A 27,185-nucleotide genomic window follows, 5' to 3' on the forward strand; every position below is an offset into this window, starting at 1 on the left:
AAAGTACATGTGAATATTAAATAACGAGATGAAGAGAAACAATAACGTACAGTGGATACTTTCCGTAATTACTTAAGTTTTCGTGAAAATAACATGCGAAAAGAAAAGTGAAAGTTAAATCGCATCGAGCAAAAAATACATACAAGTTCGTTGAAGAGTGAAAAAAGTGGAAGATTTTAAGGTAAAGCGGATTTTAGTCTGGTGCAAGTGGTGAAGAAAAATGATGGAAAAAGGAAGACTACTGCACACTGGGCACGACAAAATGTGAAGAAACCTGTGTTTGGTTTTGAAGAGATTAAATGTGAAGCCGCGTACCTAACCTGACAGTCAGGTTACCTGACTCAGGTGTCTACACAGGTTGCCGAGCTCTGTGCAGTAGTCGTTTGTGGAATGAAGCATGAGTATTGAGTAAGTAATCGAAAAACGAGTAGCTAGCTGTCTATCATGTCGCGCGCGTAACGAGAGTCAAAATCGACAATTTCTTCGGCCGCGTCGATCGATGAACACGTGACAATCTTCTGGTAAAACTTGGCGGAAACGAAGGGACGCACCACTGCTAGCGATAGACGCGTCCACCAGGTCGGTTCCACCACCACGAATTGACGAAGCGACTTCCGCAGTGGCCTGCTGATCAGTCGGTAACAATCGCGCAGCTAAAAATAGCGAAATAGAATAAAAAGTCGGATAAAAGTTAATAAGTTCGAGTCTCAAAGGGCGAGTTCACCTGAATCGGGGTAAGTTCTGAGGCCAAAAGCTCACCTTGACAGAGAGTGAAGCAGTTTTGAGTACTTTTAAGTACGGTATAGAAGTATTAGGGACCGAAGCCCCTTGCATTGGTTAAGATGGAAGGGGCGAAGCTCCCAGGGTAAGGATAGCCTTTTCCGGAAGGTAAGAGTGTACTAGCGGAGCCCTAGAACAGTCCTACGCCCCGAATAAGTGACATGACATGTCGTGGACTCGGTATCCTGTGCATAAATCTAATTCAGGGTCTACAAAATTCTACAAAGTCCGTCAGGACCCTGACTCAGGTTTTTACAAAGCCTTTCCGAGCCCAAGACGTGTCTTCCCTACTAAATAAAAGACTACTTTGATGTCTTCTACGTACCCATTTTAGCGGTGGAAGTGTTCCCTCGCGAGTAAAGACGAGTAAGCAATACGAATCAGCAACCAAATTAGAAATTTCCAGCAAAAAGTGAAGAAATAGATGATGCATGATCTTGGCGTAGTTGGGCTCCGTCTTGAGCGGCAATTTCCGCGCTTGGAAGACGATCACTGCCGATAGACCTAAAACTCGTTAATTTTTAGCTGAAGAGCGGGCTCTTTACCTTCTCTGGTGTAGCCAGCGTGTTGTAAAACGTCCAAGTAGGGAGCAATGACGGAGCAGTTAATCTTGTATTCCTTCCCGTTTATTACGATTTTCTGCACTTGGCTCTGGAAGTCGTGCGACGAACTAATCGAAAATTAGCTACTCTTCTTTTTTAAAAATTGACAAATATTTGACTTGCTAGAATTTTACTAGTCTCTCAGACAAAATTAAAACTATTCTCCGTTATTACTATACCTAGCAGTAGACAAGGGCGTGTCAATAAGGGAGTCGTCCCACTCAAGCTCCAGTTGCTCGTCCCAGTTGGAATCGATCTCTTCATCTTCGTCTGAGAAAAAATAAATTTTGATTAATTCTGTGATTGCGACTGAGCAAATTGCAATCAGCGGAATCTGATTCTTCTAGCGCACGTAGGCGGCCGAGGAACCGACGAATTAGGAACTCCCACGCGGCCACGTGAGCAGCGGAAAAAAGAAAAACATCCCCGGCAGCGCGCGGTGGGAAAAACACGCGCGCCGCGGGGGATTTTTCGATAATTACAACCTTATTTTACGATTTTAGAAATTTACACTTTAAAATTTCAATTTTAGTTTAACCTAAAAAATTAAGGATAAGTTAAACTTACAACAATTTTATTTAATAATAATAAAAATTCATTTTTCACGGATATTTTTAATAGAATTAATTAATAAAGGGACTCTGAAAGGTTTTCTGCGCTGATTGTCGAGCCCAGCATATTTTTACCTGAAGACATATTCTCCAGAAGCTCGTTGATCGTGTCGGTGGTGATGATTTGATTCCCTTCCGGGCTCTTGGGGAATTCTTCGTCATCGAAGAAGAATTCATCAACCGAGCCCTTGCGGAATTCTTCGGAGCCAATTCGAATTTGTCGTCTTCCGGAACTGCTGGTCGCTCCTAGCGTTCGCCCAGAGAGCTCTCTCTTCTTGAGCTCATTTTTGAGCTTTTTCGAACTTTTCTAAAAAGTGAATAGTTTAGTGTCAATATAAGAAGAATACACAGTTGAACATTCAAGCTTTTTTACATGATGGTCATAATTATTTCTGATTTCAAAGGACTCATTGCAGGAAATACAAGTAAAGTCTTTGAATTGAATGCGCATGTAATTTTCGATCCCGCTTTCGTGATGACTGCAATGATTCTAACGATCTCCGTGAAACATAGTCTTGTGCTTCCGTGTAGTACAGTGGTATGAGCGGTTTCCGCACCCCTACGATTTTTAAAATTACACAGTAAATTAAAAAAACTCTATTTATTGTATTTTTCCCTAATAGAAAATGGCGTGAAAATTTCATTACTGGAAACAGAAATCGAATATCATATCTGAATCAAAAGATATGAATTTTTAAAGGCGAAAAATAGGGGTGCGGATACCGCTCATACCACTGTATGCAACGAATTGTCGCAAGGATAATTTCCGTAAGCGTGCTTATCTAGGCTGGGCGGTCCGCGCAGGAAACTTTAGTCAGGGTTTAAAGAGCTAAAATGAAAAGCCGTGAAGCATTAGCATATGAGTTTATTGTTGATTTCTAGCGAAGGCGCTTTGCGGCTTGGTTCATGAAAAAGCCGCTACGCGGCTTCTCGTTTTCGCTCTTCAGGACCTGACTCAGGTTTTTACACAGGTTGCCGAGCCAATAAATAATCGTTTGACCTTGTAGTTGCTCAAAAGTTTATTGGCAATAAGTTCTGCACAATGCAACTGAAACACTGCTTGAAAATGGAGTAAAGCTTGCTTGAGACTGCGTATTTGTTTTAATTCCCTGCAAAAAATGAGACGAGTCTTTTGTTGGCGGTGGTTCTCCAGGTGTATTTTAATGAGCCATAAGAGAGCGATATAAGAAGTCTGAGACGAGAGAGAGTGGGAGCTAATTCAGGCGCCGGTTCTGTACTTTTCAAGCACAAAGAACGTGGCAAACGATTAGCTACAGTAAGACCACAACAGGGGCAGTTCGTATAATTTCCGCAGTCAGAGTCAGAGAGTCAAATGAACGCTTTTTGTAAAGAGAAAATAATGAGTAAAGCGCATGCAGTCCGCGCAGGAAAAGAGGTTTTCAAGGTGGAAACAGTTTCACGAAAAAACGAGCACAGTAATAATTGTTATTGTAGAAAAACATGTCAGTAACTTACACCAAGAAAAAGGAACACAAGGGGAAGTCTCTTCCTTGATTTCAAAAAAGTTTGAAAAATTTCAAAATTTCTGAAATCGAAGAAGAGAACCCCGGCTGTTCTCGTTCTTCTTGACTCTAAGGCCCTCATCAACTGTAATAAGAGAGCTAGAAAAGAAGTTAAGAGACAGTTTATAATTATTGCAGCCAGGGATGTGGATCAGCAAAAATTTTCCTTTGTTTTGCGCTGCGATTGCGGAAAATTTTCGAACTTATTTTGCGCTGTTTTGCGCTGCGGAATCCGAAAATCGCGCAATTTGCGGAATTTTGCGCTGTTTTGCGGAAAATCAAAATTTGTTGATTTTGCGAAAATTTTGCGGATTTTGCGCTTTTTGCGGAATTGCGGATCGCGCAGATGACACGCAATTTGCGTAATTTTGCGAAATTTGCGGGATTTTCGCGCATTTTGCGGAAATTTGCGGATTTTGCGGGATTTTCGCGGATTTTGCGAAAATCTGCGAAGGGCCGTCAAGCCCCTTAAATTTAGAAATCAAGGAACGGGGCTGAAACGGCCCGAAGGGCCGTCAAGCCCCTTAAATTTAGAAATCAAGGAACGGGGCTGAAACGGCCCGAAGGGCCGTCAAGCCCCTTAAATTTAGAAATCAAGGAACGGGGCTGAAACGGCCCGAAGGGCCGTCAAGCCCCTTAAATTTAGAAATCAAGGAACGGGGCTGAAACGGCCCGAAGGGCCGTCAAGCCCCTTAAATTTAGAAATCAAGGAACGGGGCTGAAGCGGCCCGAAGGGCCGTCAAGCCCCTTAAATTTAGAAATCAAGGAACGGGGCTGAAACGGCCCGAAGGGCCGTCAAGCCCCTTAAATTTAGAAATCAAGGAACGGGGCTGAAACGGCCCGAAGGGCCGTCAAGCCCTTAATTTTAGAAATCAAGGAACGGGGCTGAAACGGCCCGAAGGGCCGTCAAGCCCCTTAAATTTAGAAATCAAGGAACGGGGCTGAAACGGCCCGAAGGGCCGTCAAGCCCCTTAAATTTAGAAATCAAGGAACGGGGCTGAAACGGCCCGAAGGGCCGTCAAGCCCCTTAAATTTAGAAATCAAGGAACGGGGCTGAAACGGCCCGAAGGGCCGTCAAGCCCCTTAAATTTAGAAATCAAGGAACGGGGCTGAAACGGCCCGAAGGGCCGTCAAGCCCCTTAAATTTAGAAATCAAGGAAAAATTGAATTATCACCCAGCAAAATTCTATCGAACAGTCTGGTTTTTTGTCGGCAAAATGACTGTTCGGTTAACTTCGAGATCGGACGGTTTTATGTCGGGTGATTTTTCAGTTTTTCTTCCGCAAATTACCGCCGAAGTTGTGAATGCGATGATGAATGAGGATTTGATTCGTAAATCTTCACAATTAATACCAAAAATGTAGAAATTATATGCCAAATCCCGCAAAATTGCATTTTGCGGACTGAAAATGTATTGAGATTTTGTGGAATTTTCGCGCAAAATGCGCTTTTGCGCGCAATTTTGCGGAAAAATTGCGGAAATTTTTCGGGCTGATTTTGCGCTGTTTTGCGCTGCAGAATGAAAAATCCCGCATTTTGCGCTGTTTTGCGGATTTTGCGCTGCGGATCCACATCCCTGATTGCAGCTAGTACCTTGGCGAAAGTGAGAAAAAGAGGAAAATGATGAATTTTCAAACATGGAAAATGGAAATTGGGAAAATCGGAAATGGAGAAATTGCGGACTGCTGCCGTTTTTTTTAATTTTTAGTCTGTTTATTTGTTTGTTACCGTAATTTGTCAACGAGTGAGTGAACAAATCGGTTCGAGAACGTAAACTTCAACTTTGAAATGCACGGCTGGTTGAATGAAATTGAATAAAATTTTGTGATCAAAAATTACACGATTGAAGAATTGAAACTAGCTCCTGGTTAGAGCGCTTAATAATATCGTCTCTACCCAGGCGCTCGGGTAAACTTTTCTAAAGAGACACTGTTGAGACAAAATTCAATATTATTTAATACCGGCAAATGCGCTAATGTACTGAGCCAATGAATGCCCTAACCATCGGCTGCTGCTCTCTTTCTGGAAAAGCTGGGCTCAGCAACCTGTGTAGAAAGCTGAGTCAGAGTCACGAAAAAGAACCCTGAGTCAGTTTTCCGCACTGGTTGCCGAGCCCAGCTGCCTAGAAAAGAAAGCTGGGCCGATCGAGAAGACACTGGATGGCGCCTGTGCCTGAAAGCACAAGCTGGGACCATCCACTGATGATGTAGATCTAGAACGGCGGGCCAAGCAAGCTCGAAGACCGTGCCTGGCCCGATCAAAAGGCAACACATAGTATGAAAGCTTGTGGTTCATCAAATCGCTTTGGGCAATCTGAAAAAGTGACGCCGTTTCGGTGCAAAAACGCAAGTTCCAAAAAAAAAGAGTCAAAAGTCGCGAAATTTGCAAAAGTCAAATTAGTTCTTGCACCGAAAGGCGGCGACCAGGAGGTTCTAGAGTTCACTAGAATCTACTTCTTGATCGTCTTGATGGAAAAATAGAGTAATTCAGTTAATAAATTAATTAAAATTTTCTTCTGCTGGCAAAAACACTGATCGAGAGTCGGGTCGATAGAAAGGACCCAAAATAGAGAAAAAAAGGGAAAATTGTGAGTAAAGAAAGAGAGTCTGAAAAAAGGGAGTTTGAAAGGACGGGATTTTAATCGGGGTGATGGGAGGGTTTTACTTCTTGATGGTTCGGAAACGCGTTCTTGGTTTAGTCGCGTTTGGCGTGGTCGACACGGAGTTGACGGCCGTTGAAGTCGTGTCCGTTGAGACTGTCGATCGCTGCTTGGCAAGACGACTCCTCGGCGAACTCGCAGAAGCCCATTCCTGAAGAAAAGATGTTAGGGAGGCCTCTTAGAGTTAGAGAAAGGCGTCCGGGCTTGGCTACCTGTTTGAAACCCTGAGTCAGGAGTCTGAAAGAGGTTTGACTAAAAGCCGCGAATTAAAACTCTTTCAGAAATCTGACTCAGGTTTCCAAACAGGTTCCTGAGCCCAGAAGGTTGCCTTCGCTTACCTCTGGATCGGCCAGTCTCGCGATCAACGAGGATTCTGAATTTGACGACTTGTCCGTGTGCGCTGAACAGATCGGCGAGGTCGTTTTCTTGGGCGCTCCATGGGATGTTACCGACGAAGACGGAAGGGCCATTGGATCGGCCGCCGCCGCCTCCTCCGCCACCGCCGTAGCCGCCTCGGCCGCCACCGCGTCCACCTCCTCGGCCTCCGCTGAAAATATAACTGTTAGTGGTGTGTCTTCGTTTTAAAGAACGTACCCGTATCCGCCGCCGTATCCTCCGCCACCGCGGTCGCCTCCGTAGCTTCGGCCACCTCCGTAGCCGCCTCGACCGCCGCCGTAGCCACCGCCTTGGCCGCCGCCGTAGCCACCGCCTTGGCCACCACCGTAGCCGCCCTGGTCGTAGCCGCCACCGCCGCGGCCGCCTCCGTAGCCACCGCCGCCGTAGCCGCCCTGATCACCGCCGTAGCCGCCTTGGTCACCCCCGTACATGTCTAAAACTGACGAAAGTGTTACTTTTTGGGAAGAAAAAAATAAGTAAAAGAAAATTTTGAAAAATAATTATAAATAGAGAACTTCCTCTGAACCCCTTACTAACATCCAATTACTGTTAATTACAGTAGTACTGAATTATTTATTTTGAAATTGAAATTTTCAAAAAATAGAAAAAATAGATTTTTAAGGAAAATAAATTTCTAGAAAAATAATATTTTCGGAAATAAACGTTTTAAATGCAAGAATTGAGTACTACTCAATGAATAGTACTGTAACTGACAGAATCATGAGTGGGAAGTAGAAAGGAAGATTTCTTCTGTAAAATCTCTAGATTCATTTTTGATGGCGCTGGCTCTTTTGCCACACGCGGATGACTCGGGGCACGTCACTTTTAGAGCTTTTTGGCCAATCGAATCGGTCGATTTAAACTGGACTCGAATCGAACCACGACTGACTCATTTCACTTTCAGCGCTTTTCGTGTACTTTTCATTATTTTTTCTCTGAAAGGATTATTTCTAAATTTATCTTTGGTCGTTTTTTAGTTACAGTAATTCATGACTCAGATTCATAAAAAGATAAAGGCAAGTAAGGGATGCAAAGTTGAACTCTTTATTTTATGATCATTTTTTTGATACAACGATACAGGATTTTAGGATGAAAGCTTCAGTAGATAGATAAGAATAGCAGTTTTTTTACATGTGATGACTCATTTAATTTCAAGTTACAGAATGAGGATAGTAATAAAGCTTATAGACAGTTAAAAGTTGAACTACGATAGAAAAGCACCAAAGGTTGTCAAAAATCTTTAAAATTTCGGCCCAAAATTGACGATTCGAAGTCCGCGCGCCACTTTCTGATTGGCCGAAAGCACAAAATCATGGAAAATCGAGAATCTTGGGCCTAATTTCTTCAGATTTTTCGACAATTTTGTGCTGATTATTTCTAAATGGTTAATTATAGAAAGGGTCCAAAATTGTTGGCATTTTTTGAACTGAATGAACTTTTTGGAAGCTTCGATTCTTGTGACAAAAATCTAAAAATTTCAATAACACAGGTATTTGCTTGGCTGGGCTCAGTAACCTGCGTAGAAGACCTGAGTCAGGGCCCTGAGAGAGCTAAAATCAAAAGCCGATTTGCTCTTTTAGGACCCTGACTCAGGTTTTCTACACAGCTTGCCGAGTCCAGTTGCTTAGTGAGGATTCTAAAGGGTGATTTTTTCAATTTCGGAAGACTTTTTTCAGTTAGTCAGGTAGTGAAATAGATATTGTTGAAATAAGAATACGGATAAGATGATGAGTTTGAAAAGTGAATGAAAAAAGAAAGTGATTGAAACTTTTTGGAAATTTGGAAGAATTGGAGAATGGAACTTTTGCAAATTCAAATTTAGGACAAGAACTTTATCTTGGAGCTCAGTTGCTGGTGGTTACTTTGCTGTTTGTCTGATTGAGATTTTCGATGAACTGGCGCGTCTTGGTGTTCTGGAGCAGGAAGTACTCCAGTTGGTGGAAGGAGCCTAAATGAAGATTCGTTTCAGCTTGAGTCAATTGATTCAGTGAATGGAGGTCTCAATTTTACAGGTTCATATCCATCTGGGCTCGGCAACCTGAGTAGTAAACCTGAGTCAGGCTCTTGAAGAACTAAAATGAAAAGCCGCGTAGCGGCTTTTTTAAAAATGAAGCCGCAGTTTAAAGAAAATTTATGTAGTTTTTTTGCGAAGCCGCTTTGCGGCTTCGTTTTTAAAAAAGCCGCTGCGCGGCTTTTCATTTTAGCTCTTCCAAAGCCTGACTCAGGTTTTCTACTCAGATTGCCGAGCCCAGATATCCATGGGGCGACCCTAAGCTCTTTGGCTTACCGGTAAAGGAAAAAAGACCCTCGCAACTTGGATTCGTCGGATCTAGCGGCTGCATTTTTTCCTGAAGAATGTTCCTGTCTCCCATTTTGTTCCAATCGAGGAGGATGAGCACGCTGGACGCTTCTTCCTTTTCGTGAACACTCAGGCTTTTCTGCCCGTCGTAGAACTTTCGGACGAGATTTTCCAACTCTAGAATTCGAATTTCCCGGCGAAAGAACGTCTTATTTTTCGAACCTTTTTTCTCTTCTTGTGAATAAACGAGCTCTTTGCTGACTTCTTTCGGATGAAGTCGTTGGAAAACGCGGCAGGACTCGCAGGAGAAACTCTAAAGCAAAATCATTGTATTCGTTCTTTTACGGAAAGAGTGGAATTCTCACATTCGAGGGTGGCTGAGGCAATTGATCATCCGTCCATTGTTTTGGAAGGGAAACGTAAATTTCCTTCGAGCCTGTATTTCGTACGTAAATTGAGTATTCCAATTCTCTTTGAAAAGGTCTTTTCGGCTGATATTAAATTGACAAGGGTTAATTTTTTTTATATCGGGACTCCCAATTTGGGTGCATAAAAACAGAGGTGAAGGTACAGACTTTCTTTTGGTACGAAAAATAAGGGCGTTACTATGATAACTCTTCAAGAAATAATTAACACAGTAACACCATTAATTTATTGTACCAAAGGAAAGCTTGAACGTAAACCTCTGTTTTCTGTTCCCAAGAAATCCTTAAATACTGGTCCCTATCACCTTAAGTCTGGCTTGAAAAGACCCGTTCCTTGGAGCATTTTCACTTCGCAAAGAAGCATTATGATAGCGTTCGAGTTGTTGGGCGCTCATTCGCATTTCCACATCAAATTGACGCGACTTGCTCAGATTCGCGAACGTTTCGAAAAAGTTTTTTCTTTTTAAGAATCTCAAGAAATTTCTGCTTTGGCTTTGGATTTTTGAAAATGGCTTTTGAATTCTTTCCTGGAATAGTTTGCGCGATAGGAGTGACAGCAGATGATGTTGTTCAGCGATTGCAGACGGCTTCTGGCGATGCATTGCTTGTGATTATCGTCGCCCGATCGGACGAGCTCGGTGCAGGCGACGAGGTCTTCGAATTCCTTGTTGATAAGCGACCACTTTCCTTCCAGCTTGTTTTTGCCGTTTGGCCAGAAATCGATGTTGTACGGGCGAACCTAGGAGGTCCTCGTTGATTTCAAAGATCGGACAATCAAGTTTTTCAAAAATCGAGAAAATGATGATTTTCCAAAAATATTTCTGCTTGAAAATTAGCTCTTAAATTCTGGGCGACACTCAGTTTGTCGCCGACTGTCGCGGATCATCAATGAATGTCGCTAATTGTCGCCAAAGGATTAAAAAGAACAAAAACAGTGATAATAATGTTACTTTCAAAAACATGCTTCTCGCATCATTTGACGACATTCAGCGACAATCGCACTCCTTAGAGTCCCTCTGATTATGTTGCCAAAATGTCGCTTCACGTCGCTAATTTTCTAGCGACATTGAGCGACATTCGCCTACCCCTTATTCTGGGCTCGGCAACCTGAGCAAAAAACCTGAGTCAGGGTTCATAAGATAACAAACGAAAAGCCGCGAACCTTCTTTTTTTTTAAAACGAAGCCGCTTCGAAAGAAGTTAAAAATAAGATTGAGGAATAATATTGCGAAGCCGCTTCGCGGCTTCGTTTTTAAAAAAGCCGCTACGTGGCTTTTCATTTTTGATTTTTATACCCTGACTCAGATTTTCTACTCAGGTTGTCGAGCCCAGCCCTTATTTTAAAAAATAAGAAACGTACCTTGATACTGGAGACGAGAAAATCATTGATTCCCTTTGGAAGCAATCTTGATTCGAATTCAAAAAACAAAATTCACTCAAGCTTGAAATACTAGATCATAGATTTAAATGGCGTATTTTGAACTGTGGCTTGGGACTTTGTCGATTTCGCAGAAGCCCTTCATTTCGTCGTGGAGGCGTCGGCTGCGCTGGCTCTGGCCGTTTTGATTCTGGACTTTGTAGAAGCGGATGAAGGAGAGGTGGCACCATTGCTCGTGCGAGAAAGAGGGCAGTTCCAAGCATTGTTTCAGCGCATTTTGGTTACTGGGGTGGGTAGGAGGGCTAGCGACGTAACTATGTTTATAAAAGCGGTGCAGATTGCGCCAGTACCTGATAAGTCTATCTGTCATTGGGTTCGTTTTTCTATTGGGTTCGTAATTACAGTGATGTGGATTTATACAGTAGACGCCTCGGTTGCGCGCGGCACACTGCCACAGGTCTCGAGGGTCCAGGTCGGGGGCGATATTGGGTTCGTGGCGAACGTACTGAACACAACACATCAAAATGGAGTTAGAATTAAGGTAGATATATCTAGTGTTCTAGTAGCAACATTATCAACTTCAAATCGCATCCGGAGATCAATTTCCGGAGCTTCTCTATTTCACCACATCCTATCAAATAAGCCTAAAACTTATACTCCTGCAACTTGAAAATTAGGGTCTCAGTACCCTTATTTCGAAGAAAAAAAAAGAGAAGTTGCCAAACTTTTCCTGGGAGGTAGAAAAAGAAGTCACTAATATGATTCTCTCTGACACTCTCTGTATCACCGGGAGTCGGATAGTTACCCTTAGAATTCCGCGCAGAATTTCTTTAATTTTGGTATCGTAGTCGCGCGTTGTCTTGTGCTTGAGTAGGCAGCACGGATCGGAGGGACTTCTGCGACGTAAAGATTCGGATGAGTTCTCTTTTCCTCCAGGCTCTGTTTTGCCCAGACACAGATTTTGAAACTTGAAATTCACCAGATTGTCGGAGTAGTTTTCCACCAATCTGAGGAACTCATCTGGGGAGGAATAACGGTCGTTGCGAAGAAACTTAAAATTGTAATTTTGATAGATATTTTTGAATTTTTGGCTCGGAAACCTGTGTTCCAAACCAGATAGAGATCGAGAAGCCGCAATTATCCCATAATTTTTCCAACTTACTTTGGTGAGGTCCTTGACCCATTTCTGGAATTTCTTGTCCCAGGCATCGTTGTCGATCCGATTCGTCAAGAAGCCATCTTCAGTCGCGACCGGGCGTGAATCCTTCAAAGCCCAGTGCCGCAGCCTTTCGCAAAAAGACGACTCGTCGATGACCTTGTCGTAGTGCAGCGCGTTGACGCAGAGATTGTGCGGCCCGTTGCCTTCGCTCGGCGAGGAGCAGTACTTGTTGTAGATCTGGTTGTGCTTCAGGTGGTTGGTGTGGATGTCTTCTGGGTGGAAGAGGACGTAGATCTCGCGCTTCAAATAGACCTTCTTTTCTTTCCACTGGTCGCTGATCTTGTCACGTGTCCACCGAGGAATTTGCACTCGTCCGTCCTAAATTTTAAGTTAAAATTTAATGCGATTTTTCGTCTTGAATTTTTTCTTCTATACCCTTCGTTTCACTTACCTTCGTTTTCGCATCAATTCTTATGCAGGGTTGTTTCCGAAGAAGATCAATTTTTTCCTCCTTTTCGAACATGTCTTTTGTGTTGACAACATCGACGATTTTCTCGCAGAGCTCTTTGAACTTGTCCTCCGCGCCGCCTTTTGAAATGTCGACTCTTCTGAGCCGCGTTCTGATTGCCTGAGTTTGAGTTAGAAAAATGCTAAGCAGAGCGTTGAGCTGGCTCAACTGAGCAGAAGTAGCTCAGCTCAAAGAACTGCTAACTCTATCCTGCGCGATTTCTTCCAACTGGCTGTCTGAGTAAATATCTCCATCTTGGTTTCTCCTTCTTTCGCTGCTGGCGGTGCCGTCTTGGACATGATTGACGATGGAGATGAACCAGTTCTTGAATTGGAACTCTTTCAATTTGTGCTCGCTCTGGATTTTCTCCGAGGCGGCGCGGTGCAGCGTCAGCCCGCTGATAGGCAGCCCATCGAAGGAGCAACCCGGCTCGCCGAAACCGTCGCCATCCAAGCAGTAGTTTTCCTGCTTGATCGAGATCTCGTGGAACTGATTCTCGCCGCACTGGAAGAGCACGCGTTCGGAATCCATGTCGCTAAAGAAAAAAGTGTCTCGCAAAAAGTGTCTTGAAAAAAAGGAAATTCATTCACCAAATGGATTTTTCACGATTCATGCAAGAAAAATCCAGGAAAAAAAAGACAACTATAAATGAAAGAAACACCAAGCTGGATTACTGTTACTGTAAATGAAACTGAAAACGAACAACTATGAATTCTGATATTCAAGTCTTTCTACTTGTCAACTTGACTTTACATGGTGATACCCTTAGCTTTAATATTATTTTGATAGCATTATAAAGATAAGGGTTTGAACTTTCTACTGACGGAACAAAATAAGGGTGTCATAACGATAGCCTCTAAATATGAAGAAATTTCATCGAGAAAGCTCGATATTTTATTGACTAGTTTAGATCTTCTAGTGTTAGAATGAAGCTTTTATTTGAGTCAATTTGGATGCGATTGAGCTTGACTAGAATTTTCACTTTGATAAAAGTTATTGATCGAATAATTTCCAATATCTCTGTCCAAACCGACTAATAAAAATATAAAAAAGCGGCAAAGAATTTGATTTATCTATTTTTAGATTTTCCTATATTGAAGTTGTTTCCGTTATTTTCAATATTTTTTATTAAAAATCATGGTTTTTGATTTTTCGAAATATTAATTTTTAAAAAGCTGAATTTACGCACCGGTTAGAATAATTCGCAGCGGTATCCTCCTGCTCCTTCTATCTCGCGCTACAGGCAGAAAAAGGAGGATACCGCCGATCAGTCATCCACAAAAGGAAGATTCAGAGGGCGTTAGCATTGAACGCATTCTCTTTATCTTTGGGGGGTAGACATCGTTGACGCGCTTTTTCCAGCAGCTTTAAATCCTTGAACTAACATCATGACACCCTTATTTTTTTCCAAAAACTATCATTCGAAAATCATACAACTGTTCAATAGCGAAAAATTCTCTTTGAATAAGGGTGTCACTATAATAGCTCTGCATTAAAAAAAAGTCAGCTGGAAGAACGAAATTAACGACATCTACGGTAGATCATTCATTGTCGTATTGAAATAAGCTCGATCCAAAAATTGAAAAGCCGCCTGCGGCTTTTAGGAGAAATAAGCGCGGCTTTTTCCTTTTGGAGCTCGAAGCCGCAAGCGGCTTTTTGACTTTTGGCTCGAATTTCTTTTCAGTGAAAACAGATGATCTACCCCCGTAAATTTTGTGGAGCGAGAAAAATACAGAACTCGAGAACCTACAGTAGTTCTAGCGTGTTTTTAAAACCTACTGTTGCTTAGTCAGAGTGATCAACCGACGTTTGAGGTCAATAGAAGGTTGTCCAATCCTAAAAGCAAATCATTTTGCAAATCACTTTCAAACAAATGAAAGTAGAAACTCAGCATTAACCCACGCCCGACGCGCCGGTCGACGATGGGTTAAGTCTCGGTTAGAGTGAGTGAGGTGGTGAGTCGAGGAATCAACAATTTCTAGCCAGACAGGAAGAAATTCTCGGCTTTTTTTTGGGTACCTGATGAAGTCATTCGGAAAACCGTTGAGGAGCTGGAAGCAACTTGTGTCGAGCTTTTGTGGAATCAAAATTTCAGATTTATTAATCATCATTTTTTTCATATGTAAAGTGATAAACAGCCTTCTGCGCTCGGCAGCCAAGGCAGAAAACCTGAGCCAGGGTCCTAAAAGAGCTTATAAAAAGCCGTCCATTCTGGCGAAAGCTCTCGCAGGACCCTGACTCAGGTTTTTTCCACAGGGTACCAAGACAGACACCACTAAGTCTCCTCATGTATTTGGATGTATTTGAATGTCTCTGGATGTCGCTTGACATCTAAAAATGTTCATCGATGCCCCTGAATGTCCGTCAAATAAACTGACATTCAGTGACATTAAGAGACATTAACATTCATTTCGAGATGTTAAGCGACATCCAGAGACATTCATTGACATTTCAAAACATCAAAGCACAAAATACTTTCTTTCAAGTCTAAATTCTAGCGTTTGATCCCTTTCCGGAGACTGTTGAAAAGTAGTTATCGGAGAAATTTCTTGCTTCAGCGTTTGTTGCTTTTTTGGATGCTTTTTTTTTCAGAATCAAAAATATTTATTTGTTGATAAAAATTGATAAAAGCATCCCTTTCCTGGCAAGTGTAAGGCTGCGGCGGCAAGTTTGCTCGATTCTGACTCGTGTAAATTGGAGTTTGACGTTTGGATGGGTTGTTAACGTTCCAGCTGTCCGAGTTGTGCGCCCCGCCGACTTGGTCTTTGTTTCGTTTGCTCCGGTGTACCTGAGTAAAATTTAGATCAATTAATCAAAAATCGGTTTTGACTAGCTAAAAGGGGATCAGATCCGTCATTCTGTCCACGTGATGGCTGCCTTTTCTAGCAGTTTTTAGTCAAAATAATCGATGATAAAAAGGTTGAAATTGATATGAAATAAGGGTGACACCCTTGTTTATTAAATCAAATTAAGATAAGGGCTTGTACATTAAACTTTCTTTTCCCAAATGGCATAAGGGTGTCACTTCTGTTTGGTTTATGAAAGTAGACTTTATTCGAGGTATTAACGTGGTGATACCCTTAATTATTTGCGCTAAAACTATGTTCGGAGTTTAAACGAGCTTTTTATAAAATTAAATAAGGGTGTCAACATGTTAACACTCCAATAAATGCGACTTTTCTCAGAGTGTTAGCATGGTGACACCCTTATTTCATTTTCTCTTTGGTTTTAGCGGGATGAGATCAGGGTTCATACATTTGGGAAAAATGAAATAAGGGTGTCACAATGCTAACAGTCTAATAAATGTGATTTTTCTCAAGGTGTTAGCATGTTGACACCCTTATTTTTTCCGAAATGTATGAACGCTGGTATCATCCCGCTAAAACCAAAGAGAAAGTTCAAAATGGACGTGTTTGGCTTCCAGGTCAAGTGGAGGTCCAGTGTTGTCAATGTCTGCGAGACAGTCGCTTTTTTCGCGACCTTGCGAAAGGAGAAAGAAAGAAAAACGACGTGACCAGTCTTTTTGCTTCAAATCGAAACTTTCTTTTCAATTAAAAAATTGATAAAAAGGGAAAATAAAAACGAGGCGCGCCCGAATTTCAAATTTACCTGAACCGGATCCCTGTAGCCGTAAAAGTTGTCCATCTCTGTAGGAAATGACTGTCGACTCTGCTGGAATTTGAATTCTTCGCCTGATGGCGAAATGGATCAGGCTGGACTCTCTCTTTCTGAAACAAAAATTGATGACTTCATCGCTATTTTTTATCACGCTCCGGGCAAAAGAAAATTTTTGAGTCGAAAATTTCTTAGGAAAAAAATAACAAAAAAATGGCTCTTTTTTTAATTTTTGGAATTAATGATTCATAAATCAAATTTTTAAAAGAAAATTATTTTTTGATTCTCTTACTCACTTTGTTGAGTTCTGATTCGTGGCTCAGGAGAGTTTGTGACCACCTGGTTCATCGGCCGCTTCTCGCTCTTGTGGGCGGGCTGCGTCCGAGCTTCGCATAAATCTGACTCTGAAAAAGGAAATAAGACGCTTCTTAGTAATTCGCTCGACTCGAATCGCAAAATCAGCCGAAAGCTGGCCAAAGGATTTTTCCGACGGTCAGCAGCGCTATTTTCGAAGGTACATGCAAACAAGTTAATCAATACAATCGATTAATTAAAAATTACGCTCGCTAATTTGATTACTTATTAAATAATAATTATGATTTTAGTTTTGACCCAGAATTAAAATTTATTCTTAAATAATTTTAAATTAATATAATTAATTTGATTCTTAATAAAATGATAATAATAATAATAGTTTGATTACTAAAAATTAAAATAAATTTCTAATAATTAATCAATTAACTAAGGGTGCCCTTAAATTTGTTTTGCTTTTATCTCAGATATCAAATTAAATATCAAATTATTTATTATAATAATATTTACAATTTTAATAATAAATAATTTGATATTTGAACCAAGATTGAAATAAAACAAATTTAAGGGCTCCCTTACGTAATTGATAAATTATTAGAAATAAATGTTAATTTTTATAAATAAACTATTATTATTATTATCATTTTATTAAGAATCAAATTAATAATATTAATTTAGAATTAATTACGAATGTATTTTAATTCTGGGTCAAAACTATAATCATACTTATTATTTAATCAATAATCAAATTTACAAGCGTAATAAATCGAGAATATCATTTTTTCTATCAAATTCTATATCTAAAAATATCATTTTCCCAATTTTAAACGCGATGAAATGATAATTCCTAAGATAGTAGTAATTAGCGGGGAATGTAGCATGAGTCGCTGCTGATGATGAGTTTCGATCGTTTGTATTCTCACCGTAGTAATTCCGCTTTCACGCACGTTTCTTTCTCCCAGAGGCGGGGAAGAGGCCCGCTTCTTTCTTTTTTCGATAGGGATGGCTAAAAAGGGGGACGTTTCTTCGTTTTTCTCTCTCTTTTTCGCAGAAAAAATGAATGAAAGAATGAAAATTGAAGAGGCAAGTTGAGAGAGATTGGGTGGGAGAGACTCGGGTGGCGATTGTCGCAACACGAGTGGCTCTTTAGTTCCACTGTCTGCCAGACGCGCAAATCGCCAAAATCTCGGAATCGAAAAGTCACGGCCTTGAGGAAAAACGCTAGAATCGTCGACTCGATTAAGGGTGTCAACGTGCTTTTGCCGGTTTTTCGAACCCGGTTCGCACACTCGTTATTTCATTTGCTATTAGTCGTTTTTAAGAAAAGCTCTTTTTGAAGCGTTGACACCCTTAAATCTAAAAATCAACCTCTAAAATACCATCAGGGACTCGCCAAAAACTGTTGTTAATTCGACTCTAAGGCCGCTTTATTAAGATAAATAGAAAAATAAAAATAATGAATTTTGAGTTTTGAGCTTTGAATTTAGAATTTATTCCAAAATAAAACACTTCCAACATACAATTCTTCTCGTTGAAAAGCTCAGTTTATAATTTAATTTGCTCAACTCGCCAAGCATAAAACCAACGTCACTTGAGTAATACAGTTTTTGAACTTCCGAATTTAGCACGTTGACACCCTTATTATTGAAAAGACTGAAAGGAAACCTTATTTCTGAGTTTTAGAATATTTTATTTTTTAATAAAAATTTCATTAAAAATTTTCCTGTTTTTTGAAAACTGAAAATTTGGGATGGAAGTTATTCAAATTGAGGAGTTTTTCAAACGAGGATATTCTGGATCACATGCGCTTTTTCGTTGAGCGTGAACTTGGGGAGTTACGTAACTTGTGATGGATGATCTAATCAGCAGGGCAAATATAATTGAGATCGATGGAAAACGCGATTAGCCCCCCTTGTCTCTTGCTCCATTTTTCTGATTTAGCAATTAATGAACACATAAAATTTCCCTCTAAATAAACATAAGGGCCTATACCCTTATTCTATGTTTCTTGAAATTCCAGATCTTGGCTAGTCAACCTGTGTAGACAACATAAGTCAGGACCCTGACTCAGGTTTTCTGGACAGGTTTTTGAAAGTAAGAAGAGATTGAGCTGATCGAGTTTTCTGTACTGTAACAACATGAGCTCGGTAACCTGAGTAGAAAACCTGAGTCGGGGTTCTAAAAGAGTAAAATGAAAAACCGCGTAGCGGCTTTTTTTAAAAACGAAGCCGCGAAGCCGCTTCGCCAAAGTTACTAACTCAATGAATTATTTTAACTAGCTACGCGGCTTTTCATTTTACTTTTTTAGAACCCTGACTCAGGTTTCCGAGCCCAGGTAACAACTCAGTGCACTCAGTGTTTATCGTTACCTTTAATTGAACTGAGAAGAACTCCCGTGACTCCCGCGACAGAAAAGAATAACCCAGTAGGCGCAAGTAGGACTCAGTAGGCTAGTAAAGAGCAGCAAAGATTATGGAACGTCTGGGAATTTGTTTGTTTGCGACTTCTTTTAAAAATGCGAAGTCCGCCATCTATTCGGCGCCAAGGCGCGGGCTTATGAAATCCTTATGAAACGAACTCGGAATCTTCCCACGAGCTGATCGTGAAAACATGGAAGACTACCGCATTTCCCCTCCTTTTTTTTCAACTCCTGCTCGAATAACTCAAGCCTGGGTTCTTTCTCAAGTCCGGAAAGCTCTAAAAAGCTTCAAAAAAGTGCCTATTTTTCGAAAGTTTGACGAAAGAAAAATACGTTTTCGGGAAGTATTTTCATTGAATAAAGAAAAATTGGCAAAGAGAAGGAGTAAGTGCTTTTTATTTCGAGTTTTTGATGAAATCGAAAATGCACATCAAAAATTGCTTCAATCAATTTCGAAATAAGAATTGCTCGATTCAGTTCTTGCGTTTTTTAAAACATTTTTCGGGATATTTATTGGAAAGGGCGAGCCTAGAATTCACTTTGATTCGGAATCGGCTAAGTTAGGGTTAGGGAGAATAATTTATTCTGGAGAAGAAAAGGCTAAAGAGGGATTTGACGCAAAATTTCGAGGATATTATTATACTACCATTATTTACAGTGCAGTGGTTTTCCGAAATAAGAGGACTTTTTGGATGACAGGGGCAGATGAAAAGTCCTCTTATTTCGGGTCCTCTTAACTCGGAAAACCACTGTAATCTATGGCATCTTGATCCGGAGGTCTTAATTTTATTGTTCACGCTTGAATTCCGAAAACTCCGGCTTTGGAAGGCAATCGCCTGTATCAGCGAGCTGAATTTATTCGTATCTCAAATATTCTTTTCTTCCCAAACAGTAACCTAACCGGTAAGGCTTTACTACCCCCCACTTCTAAGAAAAATGATAACCCTACGGGCCGTAGGCTACGGCATATTCCAACATTCACCTCCTTCGGATGCTTTTCCGGATCAGTATTCAGAAGTAAGCGCAGTGACCTTAGTGTTACTTCAAAGATGAATCTATCATTTGTCTGGCTCCAGGAAGAGACGATAAAAGACCGTTGCGTCCTTAACGATCCTTAAATGTTCTGATCAGAATCGATTTCTAATGCGCGCTCCAATCCGGTGTCAAGAAGTACAGTTTTTCTGCCTTTGTTTCTGTTGCTCATACACTGCTATCAAAGCCAGGCTGGTCTTAATATCAATACCGACGAAGTTCGTGTGCAAACAGAATGTCACTTTTCGCTACATGCGCAAACATGATGAGAGTCCTTTGCTCGAGAACAGAGTCTTAAACTTGTGCACACGAGAGAAATGACAAAGGTACATAGCTTCTTTACCAAATCTCAATAAATCAAACTCGATAAAGAATTCCTAAAATATAAATTTAACGAGCTCGACAACCTGATAAAAAACCTGAGTCAGGCTCTGGAAAAGCTTAAATGAAAAACCGCGTAGCGGCTATTTTAAGAACGAAGCCGCAAAGATAAACCATATTAATTTTCTTTAAACTCCTGCTGAAGCCGCTTTGCGGCTCCGTTTTTAAAAAAGCCGCTACGCGGCTTTTCATTTTAGCTCTTTCAGAGCCTGACTCAGGTTTTCTACTCACGTTGCCGAGCTCAGATAAGGGTGTCACTATAATAATGCCAGGTTTTAAAATGTTAGTAGATTCTTGATTTTTGTTAAAGGAACTTTACTAGGCAGAATTCTGCTTCGGAAACATTCTATTCGGGACATTCGGTCTCGTCCTGACGACATGTGGCGTCGCACTTATGTGGGAATACATGGAAGACTGGGCGGGCGGAATTGAAGGCGGCTTCGACAATCCTGGCTCGAGTGAATATGGCAACTTTCACGTTTTATTTATGCTTTTTGCCTTTTTCCTTCCCTTTGCCATCGGAGCGGCTTCATTCAGGTTTTTGAAATTAACAACACTGACCCCTAAATTCGAGTTTATCCGATCATCGCTGACCAGACGCGCGGGCAATGACGACCTCTAACATTTACTCTAGGCTTTTTACGTTTGTTGACCGCTCGATTGCCAAGATTTTTCACGCTGTCTTCAATACAATCGGCTTGGGCGGAGCTATCGCTGGATTTTATGAAGGTTTTAGATCGAAATTTATTAAAAAAAAGTGCAAAAAAATAGCTTGATGGAAATATTCGACAGTGCTAAAAATGTCGCGAATGTCACGAATTTTACGACTGTCACGAATGTCACGATTTTGCTGAAAATGTCACGAATGCTATGAAAACTCGTTTCATTTTCGTGACATTTTCAGCAAAATCGTGACATTCGTGACATTCGTGACATTTTCAGTACTGACGGAAATATTCGCCATCAACAACGACTACTGTAGCTTATCGAAAAAAATAAAAGATTCGATTTTCGAGCTCTGATGAAAGATTGAATACGACACGATCGAGATCAATGGCTACGACCATTTCAACTCCGCGCATACTTACATGGGCTTGCTCACTCTTGCCCTGTACCTTTTCCAGTGGATTTCGGGACTCGTTCTCTTCGCCATCTGTATCCCGTTCAAGGTAAATATTGATCGACATTTTGCAACATTGGCAAAATACGTTTTTTAAGGGAACTGTAATGAGCGCCATCAAGAAGGGCTGGCTGCCGATTCACCGGCTCATTGGCCAGGCGCTCTTTTTGTTCTTGAGCGTGACGATCGTTTTGGGAATGATGATGAAGTTCGTCTACACTGGATTCATGGCCGACCCCGACCAGTTCCGACTCTCGAACATTGTCATGTCCTACTTCGTCGTCGGCGTTTGCACTTACGGAACTTATCTCATCACGTAGGCAACAAAAATAGGCATCAATTAACCGAATTCTTAGCGGTATTTTCCAACGAAAAGAAAAAAGCCAAGCTTCAACAGCTTCTTCGGCCGCTTATGTGGAAACAAACGATGCTTTTTCGCCGGATACAACAGTGAAGATCTAATTGTTTTGTTTCTAAACTTGCAACATTCAAATAAACTAATGAACATTGATAATGGATCTTGATTATATATTGCTGATTTGAACCAGCAGATCATATGAAAGAGAGGGAAAACAATTAACGAAAATTGATTTTGATAATTTCAAAAAAAAATTTGCGGGCCCGGAAATCGTCAAAAAACTTCTTGATTATTTGTGTGGAGCTCGTTGAGACCAGTTGAACGATATAAAAAGTCCTGAAAATTCTAAGATTTTCTGCCGAAAAAGTGATAAGAAGGGAGCAAGTAATAGGCTTGAGCCAGTACAATCGAGTACCACTGGACGCCATTCACATTTCGCAAGGATTAGACTCGCAGAAATTAGTAGATTACATGCAACTTGTCAAAGAAGGAAAGCTTGATGGAGAAGGACTACTGTAGTAGACTGTAACAGTCGTAATTTCTTCGACGTTTTCTTGCTCAATATTCAAAAAAGGTGTGATCGGCAAAACTCAATGAAATTTTGCTTAGAATGAGATTGAGTCCGTCCGTTATTTCGTTCTTCCAATCGGCAGCAGCTCTTCTCAAAACATCACAAATCGAAAAAGAGCGTCTCCAAGGCTGTATTCTCGGCTTGTGAAAGACAGACGCGTTTTACTCTGACCTTGGCCTCGTATACGCTGATGAGCCTTCCGTGATTATCGATGAAATAGGCAACCCAAAGTTCTCCCCATACAAAGCAATTGATGAGTCGGGAATATATGTTTTTGAGAAGAAGCTTGAGAACCGAAAGTGCCTGATGGCTTTACCAGTAGCTCCTGTTCAACCTGAAAAAGTCTCGATGAAAAGTTTCGAAGCACTTGTTACGGAAATCAACAGAATCTGCAAGACATTTCGGAAAACAGATGGGAACTTGAACTTCAAGGGAATACACGAACAAGAGATTCTTAAAAATCTCTATAATTTTGACGGCCCCACGATGGAAAGTGTCAAGTTCTCCCGAGGTCCCTACGGAGAGTTCAAGCACTCGTATGTTGAGCAAAAGCGACCGCAGATGCTGTTGATACTTGGAAGGCATTCGACCTTTGGTAAAAGGAATATTTTCTCGAGAAATTGGAAGACGCGAAAATTTACGTGAAGCTTGGCGAGAGCGGTGTCTTTGAAGGACCCGAGGAGCGCGAATTATGGAAAGATGCGCAGGAAAACAAATTACCGGAAAAACTTACGACGATTTTCGATTTCCTGAGCATGTCATGGCCAGGCCGGGACATGTTCAGGTAGAAATGAGCAAAATCTTCGATCTGTTTCATACTTCCATCATTTACGCCGACGGCTGCCGCAGCCGCCCCCGCGCGAAACAAAATCAAGCCAAAAGCCAAAGATAACAAATTCGAGCGCAGTTGCAATCGAGGAGCCTTGAAATTTATTCCGTAGAGAAGTTTGAAGCTGTTCTACTGTTCCATTTATTTATATTATATTCACAATTTTTATATTTTTCGAAGAAGTTCGCTTTAGTAATTTTTACCTGGAGAAAGGTGCTCTCGACGTTGATTCCTTCCTGCGCCGAAGTTTCAAAATACTTGATTCTGTTTTGATCTGCGAAGCGCTGAGCTCTCAGCTTTGAAACCGCTCTTCGGTCCTCACAGTCGCATTTGGCCGCGACTAGGGCGGCAGTGATGTCTTCCGGCGCGTGCGTTTGGATACTTTCCAGCCAGTAGGAAACGTTTTCGAAGCTCTTTCAACTCTTTTCGCTCGTCATGTCGAAAACTAACATTATTCCATTCGAACCTCTAAAAATATGAAATCATTGTTAATCTTACTCAGTTATGCTCGCGCCTATTAGTTTTCTCCTAGAGTTAATCCAGCAACGCCCTTATTTCATCTCTTCGGAGAAAATTTAAATCTTTATCTTGCTATTTCTTATCAAAGCTTGGTACTTGCTTGAAACTAGGCTCGGCTACCTGAGTAGAAAACCTGAGTCAGGCTCTTTGTTTCTGTTGCTCATACACTGCTCTCAAAGCCAGGCTGAAAAACTTTTTAATCAGACATTATTTTCTATTAATTTTAATTAATTTGTTCTTATTTAGATAACTGAAATCGGGATGGAAAAAGAGAAGAAAAAGAAGCGGCGAACGGTCAAGCAAGTGCGGATCGACCGCCTCAACAGACGTGGTCCGGGTGGACTCTTCGACCGTAAGTACAGACCTTGTTTAGCCATTTATGATCTCATTCTTCTTCAGAACCGAATACTGACGATTCGATGATGGATCAAACTGGAGACAGCCGCTGGAGCGATCTGTCTTCGGGCACACTCCCAGAGCCCTCCAGTGGTCAAAGTCAGGGATTTAAAAAGGTAAGGGAAAATTTGAGAGGATCGATTTGGGAGATCATTGTTCATTATTACTTACTTTAATGTCCTGAAGGAAGTTGTCGACCTGGTCGAAGATGATCTTGACAAGCTCATCTCCTTTGACAACAACGCTATCATTGCTAGCTAGCACTTCCATTGCATTTTCGTAAGCGTTTTGGAAGTCATCGAATCGGCTTAAAATACACACGCACTTGAACAGCAACAAAATAACAAAATCTCATTCATTCATTCTTTTCAGGACCTTCAGATCGACGAGATAGTAGCAATAGAGAAGAATCCAGAAGATGAAGAGGAAAATCTAGAAAAAGGACTTTTCGCTCGCTTCCTCGGTAGATAGAGAGTTTGTTCTACGGCTTACTAACTCTTTTAAGTTTTCATAACACAAGTTGTTATCATCGTTGGCTTTCCAATTTTCATTTGGAGCTGCTTCAAAATCGTGCAAGAGTACGAACGAGCAGTCATTTTCCGCTTGGGTCAACTCAAACAGCGTAAAGCAGTTGGACCAGGCATTATCTGGATCAACTTCTTCACCGACACTTTAATCAAGGTACGATTTAGAAAAGAACAGGTTATCAATTGACTGTATTTTAGATCGACGGAAGAACAGTTTGCTTTGAAATCCCAAGCCAAGAGATTCTGACCAAGGATTCAGTCACTATCCGTGTCGATGCGGTCGTTTATTACCGAAAAGTTGAGCCAACCAGGTCCGTCTGCGAAGTGGAGAATTCTGATCATTCTACTGTAAGTTCCTCAAACTTGGAAAAAATGATAATCAAAATTGTCAGAGACTTCTGGCACAAGTAACTCTCCTAAACACCTTGCGCACTCGAACATTGACAGAAGTTCTTTCTGAGGGAGAGTCAATCAGCGACGAAATCCAGCAAGCTCTTACCAGTGCTACAGATCCATGGGGAATTTGCGTTGAACGCGTCGAGCTCAAAGATGTTGTTCTTCCGGCACAAGTAAGAGGACTTTCCAAAAGCAACATTTGTAATAGGCTCTTTTCAAAATTATATTCAGATGCAACGTGCGATGGCCGCAGATGCTGAAGCGACTCGGGAGGCAAAGGCCAAGATCATCCAGTTAACCATTCATTCCCGTTAACCCTCGCCTTGCTCACTTTCTCACTAATTCCAAGCTGTAATAAAAAAATATCAAGCCACGATGCAATTAGTTTTATGGAAAAATGCATCAGTTAAGCAAAAATTTCAGAGCACTTTTTTGATAAAAAAAAATAGATATAATTGCTTTTTTATAATTTACAAGCAGCTTTGACAGCTAGTTCCTTTGACCTAACAGTACCGAAAATGATGAAAGCTGGACAATGATGATTATCCCAATCTGCTCAGATTTTATCATTTCCGGGAGATATAAGGATTGGCAACCTGTGTAGAAAACCTGAGTCAGGTTCTGAAGAACTTAAATCTAAAACTGCGGCTTCGTTTAAAAAAAGCCCCTACGTGGCTTTTCATCGAAACTCTTCAGAACCTGACTCAGGTTTTCTTCACTGGTTGCCGAACCCAGGAGAGCAAGAAAAAACAGCTCGTTTCTGTTTTTGGAAATCTCCTTCGGTAGCATTCGAGCGCTCTTTAAAACGTCAGGCTCTTTTCAACCGAAAAGTCACTTTATTTTTTTCCAGCTAGAGAATTAGAGAACTCGAAAAATGCAAAATCAACAAGTAGAACTGGACGAAGAAGAGCTACGGCGCCGCTCGCAAATGAGCATCGACTTGGAAGCGACTCTCAATCGAGCGAGAAATGGGCAAAAACGGTTTAAAAATTTTCGTAGAGACGTTTTCAGTTTCAATTCAAAGCCGTTTGAAAAAGAGGAGTGCATCCAAACGCGACTCCGCCGGACATCCGAAAGATCCCCAGAGCAGTGGTCTTGTGCGCTTCTGTTTACGCGATTCTGACGCTAGTAGCGATAGCGATTATTCTCGGAGGTAGGCGCGTATTCCAGCTCGACCCGTCGCTCCTCGAAATGAAAGGAGATCGTAAAATAACGCGTGATTTTAGTAACGTTGACGAAGAAGGAATAAAAATGATCGCAAGAGCTACTGATTCGTTGACAAGATCAATCTGGTCGAAATAAATTCAATTATTGAAGAGTTTAACCCTGACTCAGGTTTCTGAAACCAGCGAATTCTTGAAGTGATAACATAGACGCTCGGGGCTTAAATTATTGTTGAAATTTAGACATTGCTGTATTTGTATTTGACAGTTTCAAGAAAATTAAACATGTTGACATCGTAGACGGAATCTGCGGAGTGATGTCTCTTTTGATTTTTAAATGTTTCTGGAAAAAGAAAAAATATTTTGTTGATTGAAAAAATGTCCTATGAATGCGCCGGCGAGAAACGGGATCTTCGACGAATTCCTCGTAGTATTCTTGAGCGCTCGATTTCGAATTCGGGCAGCAGTGGGGGCAATAGAAGCGGAACAGATATTTGAAGTAGCCGCTGAAGTCGAAGACCAAGTATGCCAGCGACATCAGCAGCACAAACCCCTAGAAAAACGTTGAGAATCAAAATCGGTAAGAAAAAATAGGGGAGTCACTTTCTTTACTCCGTAAGAAAATTCAGTACTAAAATTCGGTTCGACAATATTTCCTCCTGTTAGTCCGTTTCTTTCAATTTTACCGGTAAAAGAATGAAGATCGCCATCCGCACTTTGTCCTGCGTTTGCATCGAGTTATCATTGTGAATGACTGTAATTGCAATAAAAAAGAATCGTGAATTTAAACTCCCTCTACCTGGAATCAAGCCAGAAATGTTCGTCTCCGTCAAATAATTCTCTATTGCCTGATCAATGTAAATCTCATTTTCGTTCATTTTTCGATTTTTATCTTTTGAAAATGAAACTTTTTCACTTTCAAATTCCGTATAAATGCGCTTCAAACGACAGAATTGACCGCATTGCGGCTTTAAAGTTCACAAAAATCACTTTCTCTGACACAAGAGGTTTCCCGTGAGCAAAAGCTTTGTTGAGATTTATTACAAAAATCAATTCAAATTAGAGTCAGAGTCAAATCAAGTTTCAGTTTTTTCGGAAAAATTTGCAATACAATTGAGCGTTTAAATCGAAAATTACATTATGAAGCATTTTATTCTCGGAAAATAAATTTAAAACCTGCCCTTTTCGCGACGACCAACAGGTTTTAT

At 41.0% G+C, this 27,185-nt stretch overlaps 6 protein-coding genes across 6 annotated transcripts; 2 read left to right on the top strand and 4 right to left on the bottom strand.

Moving 5' to 3' along the window:
* Positions 1–4: 4 nt before the first annotated feature.
* Positions 5–2,444, bottom strand: LOC145709396 (bcl-2/adenovirus E1B 19 kDa-interacting protein 2-like protein). Its single transcript, XM_081787079.1, has 6 exons — positions 2,367–2,444; positions 2,069–2,300; positions 1,562–1,652; positions 1,326–1,450; positions 1,106–1,284; positions 5–653 (listed from the first exon to the last, which is right to left on the bottom strand). Exons 1-6 carry the CDS (start codon positions 2,442–2,444, stop codon positions 432–434), a joined length of 927 nt encoding a protein of 308 aa, XP_081643205.1. The 3' UTR covers positions 5–431.
* A 1,981-nt stretch (positions 2,445–4,425) lies between these two features.
* On the bottom strand, positions 4,426–7,007 carry LOC145708514 (uncharacterized). Its single transcript, XM_081786192.1, has 3 exons — positions 6,770–7,007; positions 6,514–6,722; positions 4,426–6,326 (listed from the first exon to the last, which is right to left on the bottom strand). Exons 1-3 carry the CDS (start codon positions 7,000–7,002, stop codon positions 6,211–6,213), a joined length of 558 nt encoding a protein of 185 aa, XP_081642318.1. The 5' UTR covers positions 7,003–7,007; the 3' UTR covers positions 4,426–6,210.
* Positions 7,008–9,634: 2,627 nt separating this feature from the next.
* Positions 9,635–14,406, bottom strand: LOC145709397 (uncharacterized). Its single transcript, XM_081787080.1, has 10 exons — positions 14,359–14,406; positions 14,119–14,175; positions 12,544–12,874; positions 12,283–12,459; positions 11,835–12,209; positions 11,478–11,723; positions 11,023–11,177; positions 10,783–10,974; positions 10,655–10,700; positions 9,635–10,034 (listed from the first exon to the last, which is right to left on the bottom strand). The coding sequence occupies exons 3-10, from the start codon at positions 12,868–12,870 to the stop codon at positions 9,768–9,770; spliced, it is 1,785 nt and encodes a 594-aa protein (XP_081643206.1). The 5' UTR covers positions 12,871–12,874; positions 14,119–14,175; positions 14,359–14,406; the 3' UTR covers positions 9,635–9,767.
* A 5,604-nt stretch (positions 14,407–20,010) lies between these two features.
* Positions 20,011–21,726, top strand: LOC145708554 (uncharacterized). The gene is made up of 6 exons (XM_081786238.1): positions 20,011–20,043; positions 20,421–20,635; positions 20,733–20,823; positions 21,127–21,267; positions 21,317–21,534; positions 21,575–21,726. Exons 1-6 carry the CDS (start codon positions 20,035–20,037, stop codon positions 21,678–21,680), a joined length of 780 nt encoding a protein of 259 aa, XP_081642364.1. The 5' UTR covers positions 20,011–20,034; the 3' UTR covers positions 21,681–21,726.
* Positions 21,727–23,745: 2,019 nt separating this feature from the next.
* On the top strand, positions 23,746–25,183 carry LOC145708510 (band 7 protein AGAP004871-like). Its single transcript, XM_081786189.1, has 7 exons — positions 23,746–23,847; positions 23,895–24,007; positions 24,264–24,354; positions 24,397–24,572; positions 24,617–24,766; positions 24,811–24,987; positions 25,046–25,183. The coding sequence occupies exons 1-7, from the start codon at positions 23,757–23,759 to the stop codon at positions 25,127–25,129; spliced, it is 882 nt and encodes a 293-aa protein (XP_081642315.1). The 5' UTR covers positions 23,746–23,756; the 3' UTR covers positions 25,130–25,183.
* A 1,020-nt stretch (positions 25,184–26,203) lies between these two features.
* LOC145709399 (uncharacterized) lies at positions 26,204–27,116 on the bottom strand. The gene is made up of 3 exons (XM_081787081.1): positions 26,777–27,116; positions 26,664–26,731; positions 26,204–26,530 (listed from the first exon to the last, which is right to left on the bottom strand). The coding sequence occupies exons 1-3, from the start codon at positions 26,853–26,855 to the stop codon at positions 26,204–26,206; spliced, it is 474 nt and encodes a 157-aa protein (XP_081643207.1). The 5' UTR covers positions 26,856–27,116.
* Positions 27,117–27,185: the final 69 nt, after the last annotated feature.

The sequence above is a fragment of the Oikopleura dioica genome, chromosome XSR, assembly GCF_907165135.1.
Source record: "Oikopleura dioica chromosome XSR, OKI2018_I68_1.0, whole genome shotgun sequence".
NCBI classification, from domain to species: domain Eukaryota; kingdom Metazoa; phylum Chordata; class Appendicularia; order Copelata; family Oikopleuridae; genus Oikopleura; species Oikopleura dioica.

What these genes read in the sequence shown, in the direction of transcription:
- LOC145709399 (XM_081787081.1), bottom strand. Translation starts at nt 26,855, where the DNA reads ATGAACGAAAATGAGATTTACATTGATCAGGCAATAGAGAATTATTTG. An exon ending in CATTTCTGGCTTGATTCCAG is followed by an intron (nt 26,732 to 26,776) that starts GTAGAGGGAGTT and finishes TTGCAATTACAG; the next exon opens with TCATTCACAATGATAACTCG. An exon ending in CGATCTTCATTCTTTTACCG is followed by an intron (nt 26,531 to 26,663) that starts GTAAAATTGAAA and finishes ACGTTTTTCTAG; the next exon opens with GGGTTTGTGCTGCTGATGTC.
- LOC145708554 (XM_081786238.1), top strand. An exon ending in CCATCTGTATCCCGTTCAAG is followed by an intron (nt 21,268 to 21,316) that starts GTAAATATTGAT and finishes ACGTTTTTTAAG; the next exon opens with GGAACTGTAATGAGCGCCAT. An exon ending in TACGGAACTTATCTCATCAC is followed by an intron (nt 21,535 to 21,574) that starts GTAGGCAACAAA and finishes CCGAATTCTTAG; the next exon opens with CGGTATTTTCCAACGAAAAG.
- LOC145709397 (XM_081787080.1), bottom strand. Translation starts at nt 12,870, where the DNA reads ATGGATTCCGAACGCGTGCTCTTCCAGTGCGGCGAGAATCAGTTCCAC. An exon ending in GGGTCAAGGACCTCACCAAA is followed by an intron (nt 11,724 to 11,834) that starts GTAAGTTGGAAA and finishes TACAATTTTAAG; the next exon opens with TTTCTTCGCAACGACCGTTA. An exon ending in TTCTGCGCGGAATTCTAAGG is followed by an intron (nt 11,178 to 11,477) that starts GTAACTATCCGA and finishes TGTTGTGTTCAG; the next exon opens with TACGTTCGCCACGAACCCAA.
- LOC145708510 (XM_081786189.1), top strand. Translation starts at nt 23,757, where the DNA reads ATGGAAAAAGAGAAGAAAAAGAAGCGGCGAACGGTCAAGCAAGTGCGG. An exon ending in ACTTTTCGCTCGCTTCCTCG is followed by an intron (nt 24,355 to 24,396) that starts GTAGATAGAGAG and finishes AACTCTTTTAAG; the next exon opens with TTTTCATAACACAAGTTGTT. An exon ending in AGAATTCTGATCATTCTACT is followed by an intron (nt 24,767 to 24,810) that starts GTAAGTTCCTCA and finishes CAAAATTGTCAG; the next exon opens with AGACTTCTGGCACAAGTAAC.
- LOC145708514 (XM_081786192.1), bottom strand. Translation starts at nt 7,002, where the DNA reads ATGTACGGGGGTGACCAAGGCGGCTACGGCGGTGATCAGGGCGGCTAC. An exon ending in GGATACGGCGGCGGATACGG is followed by an intron (nt 6,723 to 6,769) that starts GTACGTTCTTTA and finishes TTATATTTTCAG; the next exon opens with CGGAGGCCGAGGAGGTGGAC. An exon ending in CGAGACTGGCCGATCCAGAG is followed by an intron (nt 6,327 to 6,513) that starts GTAAGCGAAGGC and finishes TCTTTTCTTCAG; the next exon opens with GAATGGGCTTCTGCGAGTTC.
- LOC145709396 (XM_081787079.1), bottom strand. Translation starts at nt 2,444, where the DNA reads ATGCGCATTCAATTCAAAGACTTTACTTGTATTTCCTGCAATGAGTCC. An exon ending in GAAATAATTATGACCATCAT is followed by an intron (nt 2,301 to 2,366) that starts GTAAAAAAGCTT and finishes TTCACTTTTTAG; the next exon opens with AAAAGTTCGAAAAAGCTCAA. An exon ending in CGCTGGCTACACCAGAGAAG is followed by an intron (nt 1,285 to 1,325) that starts GTAAAGAGCCCG and finishes AACGAGTTTTAG; the next exon opens with GTCTATCGGCAGTGATCGTC.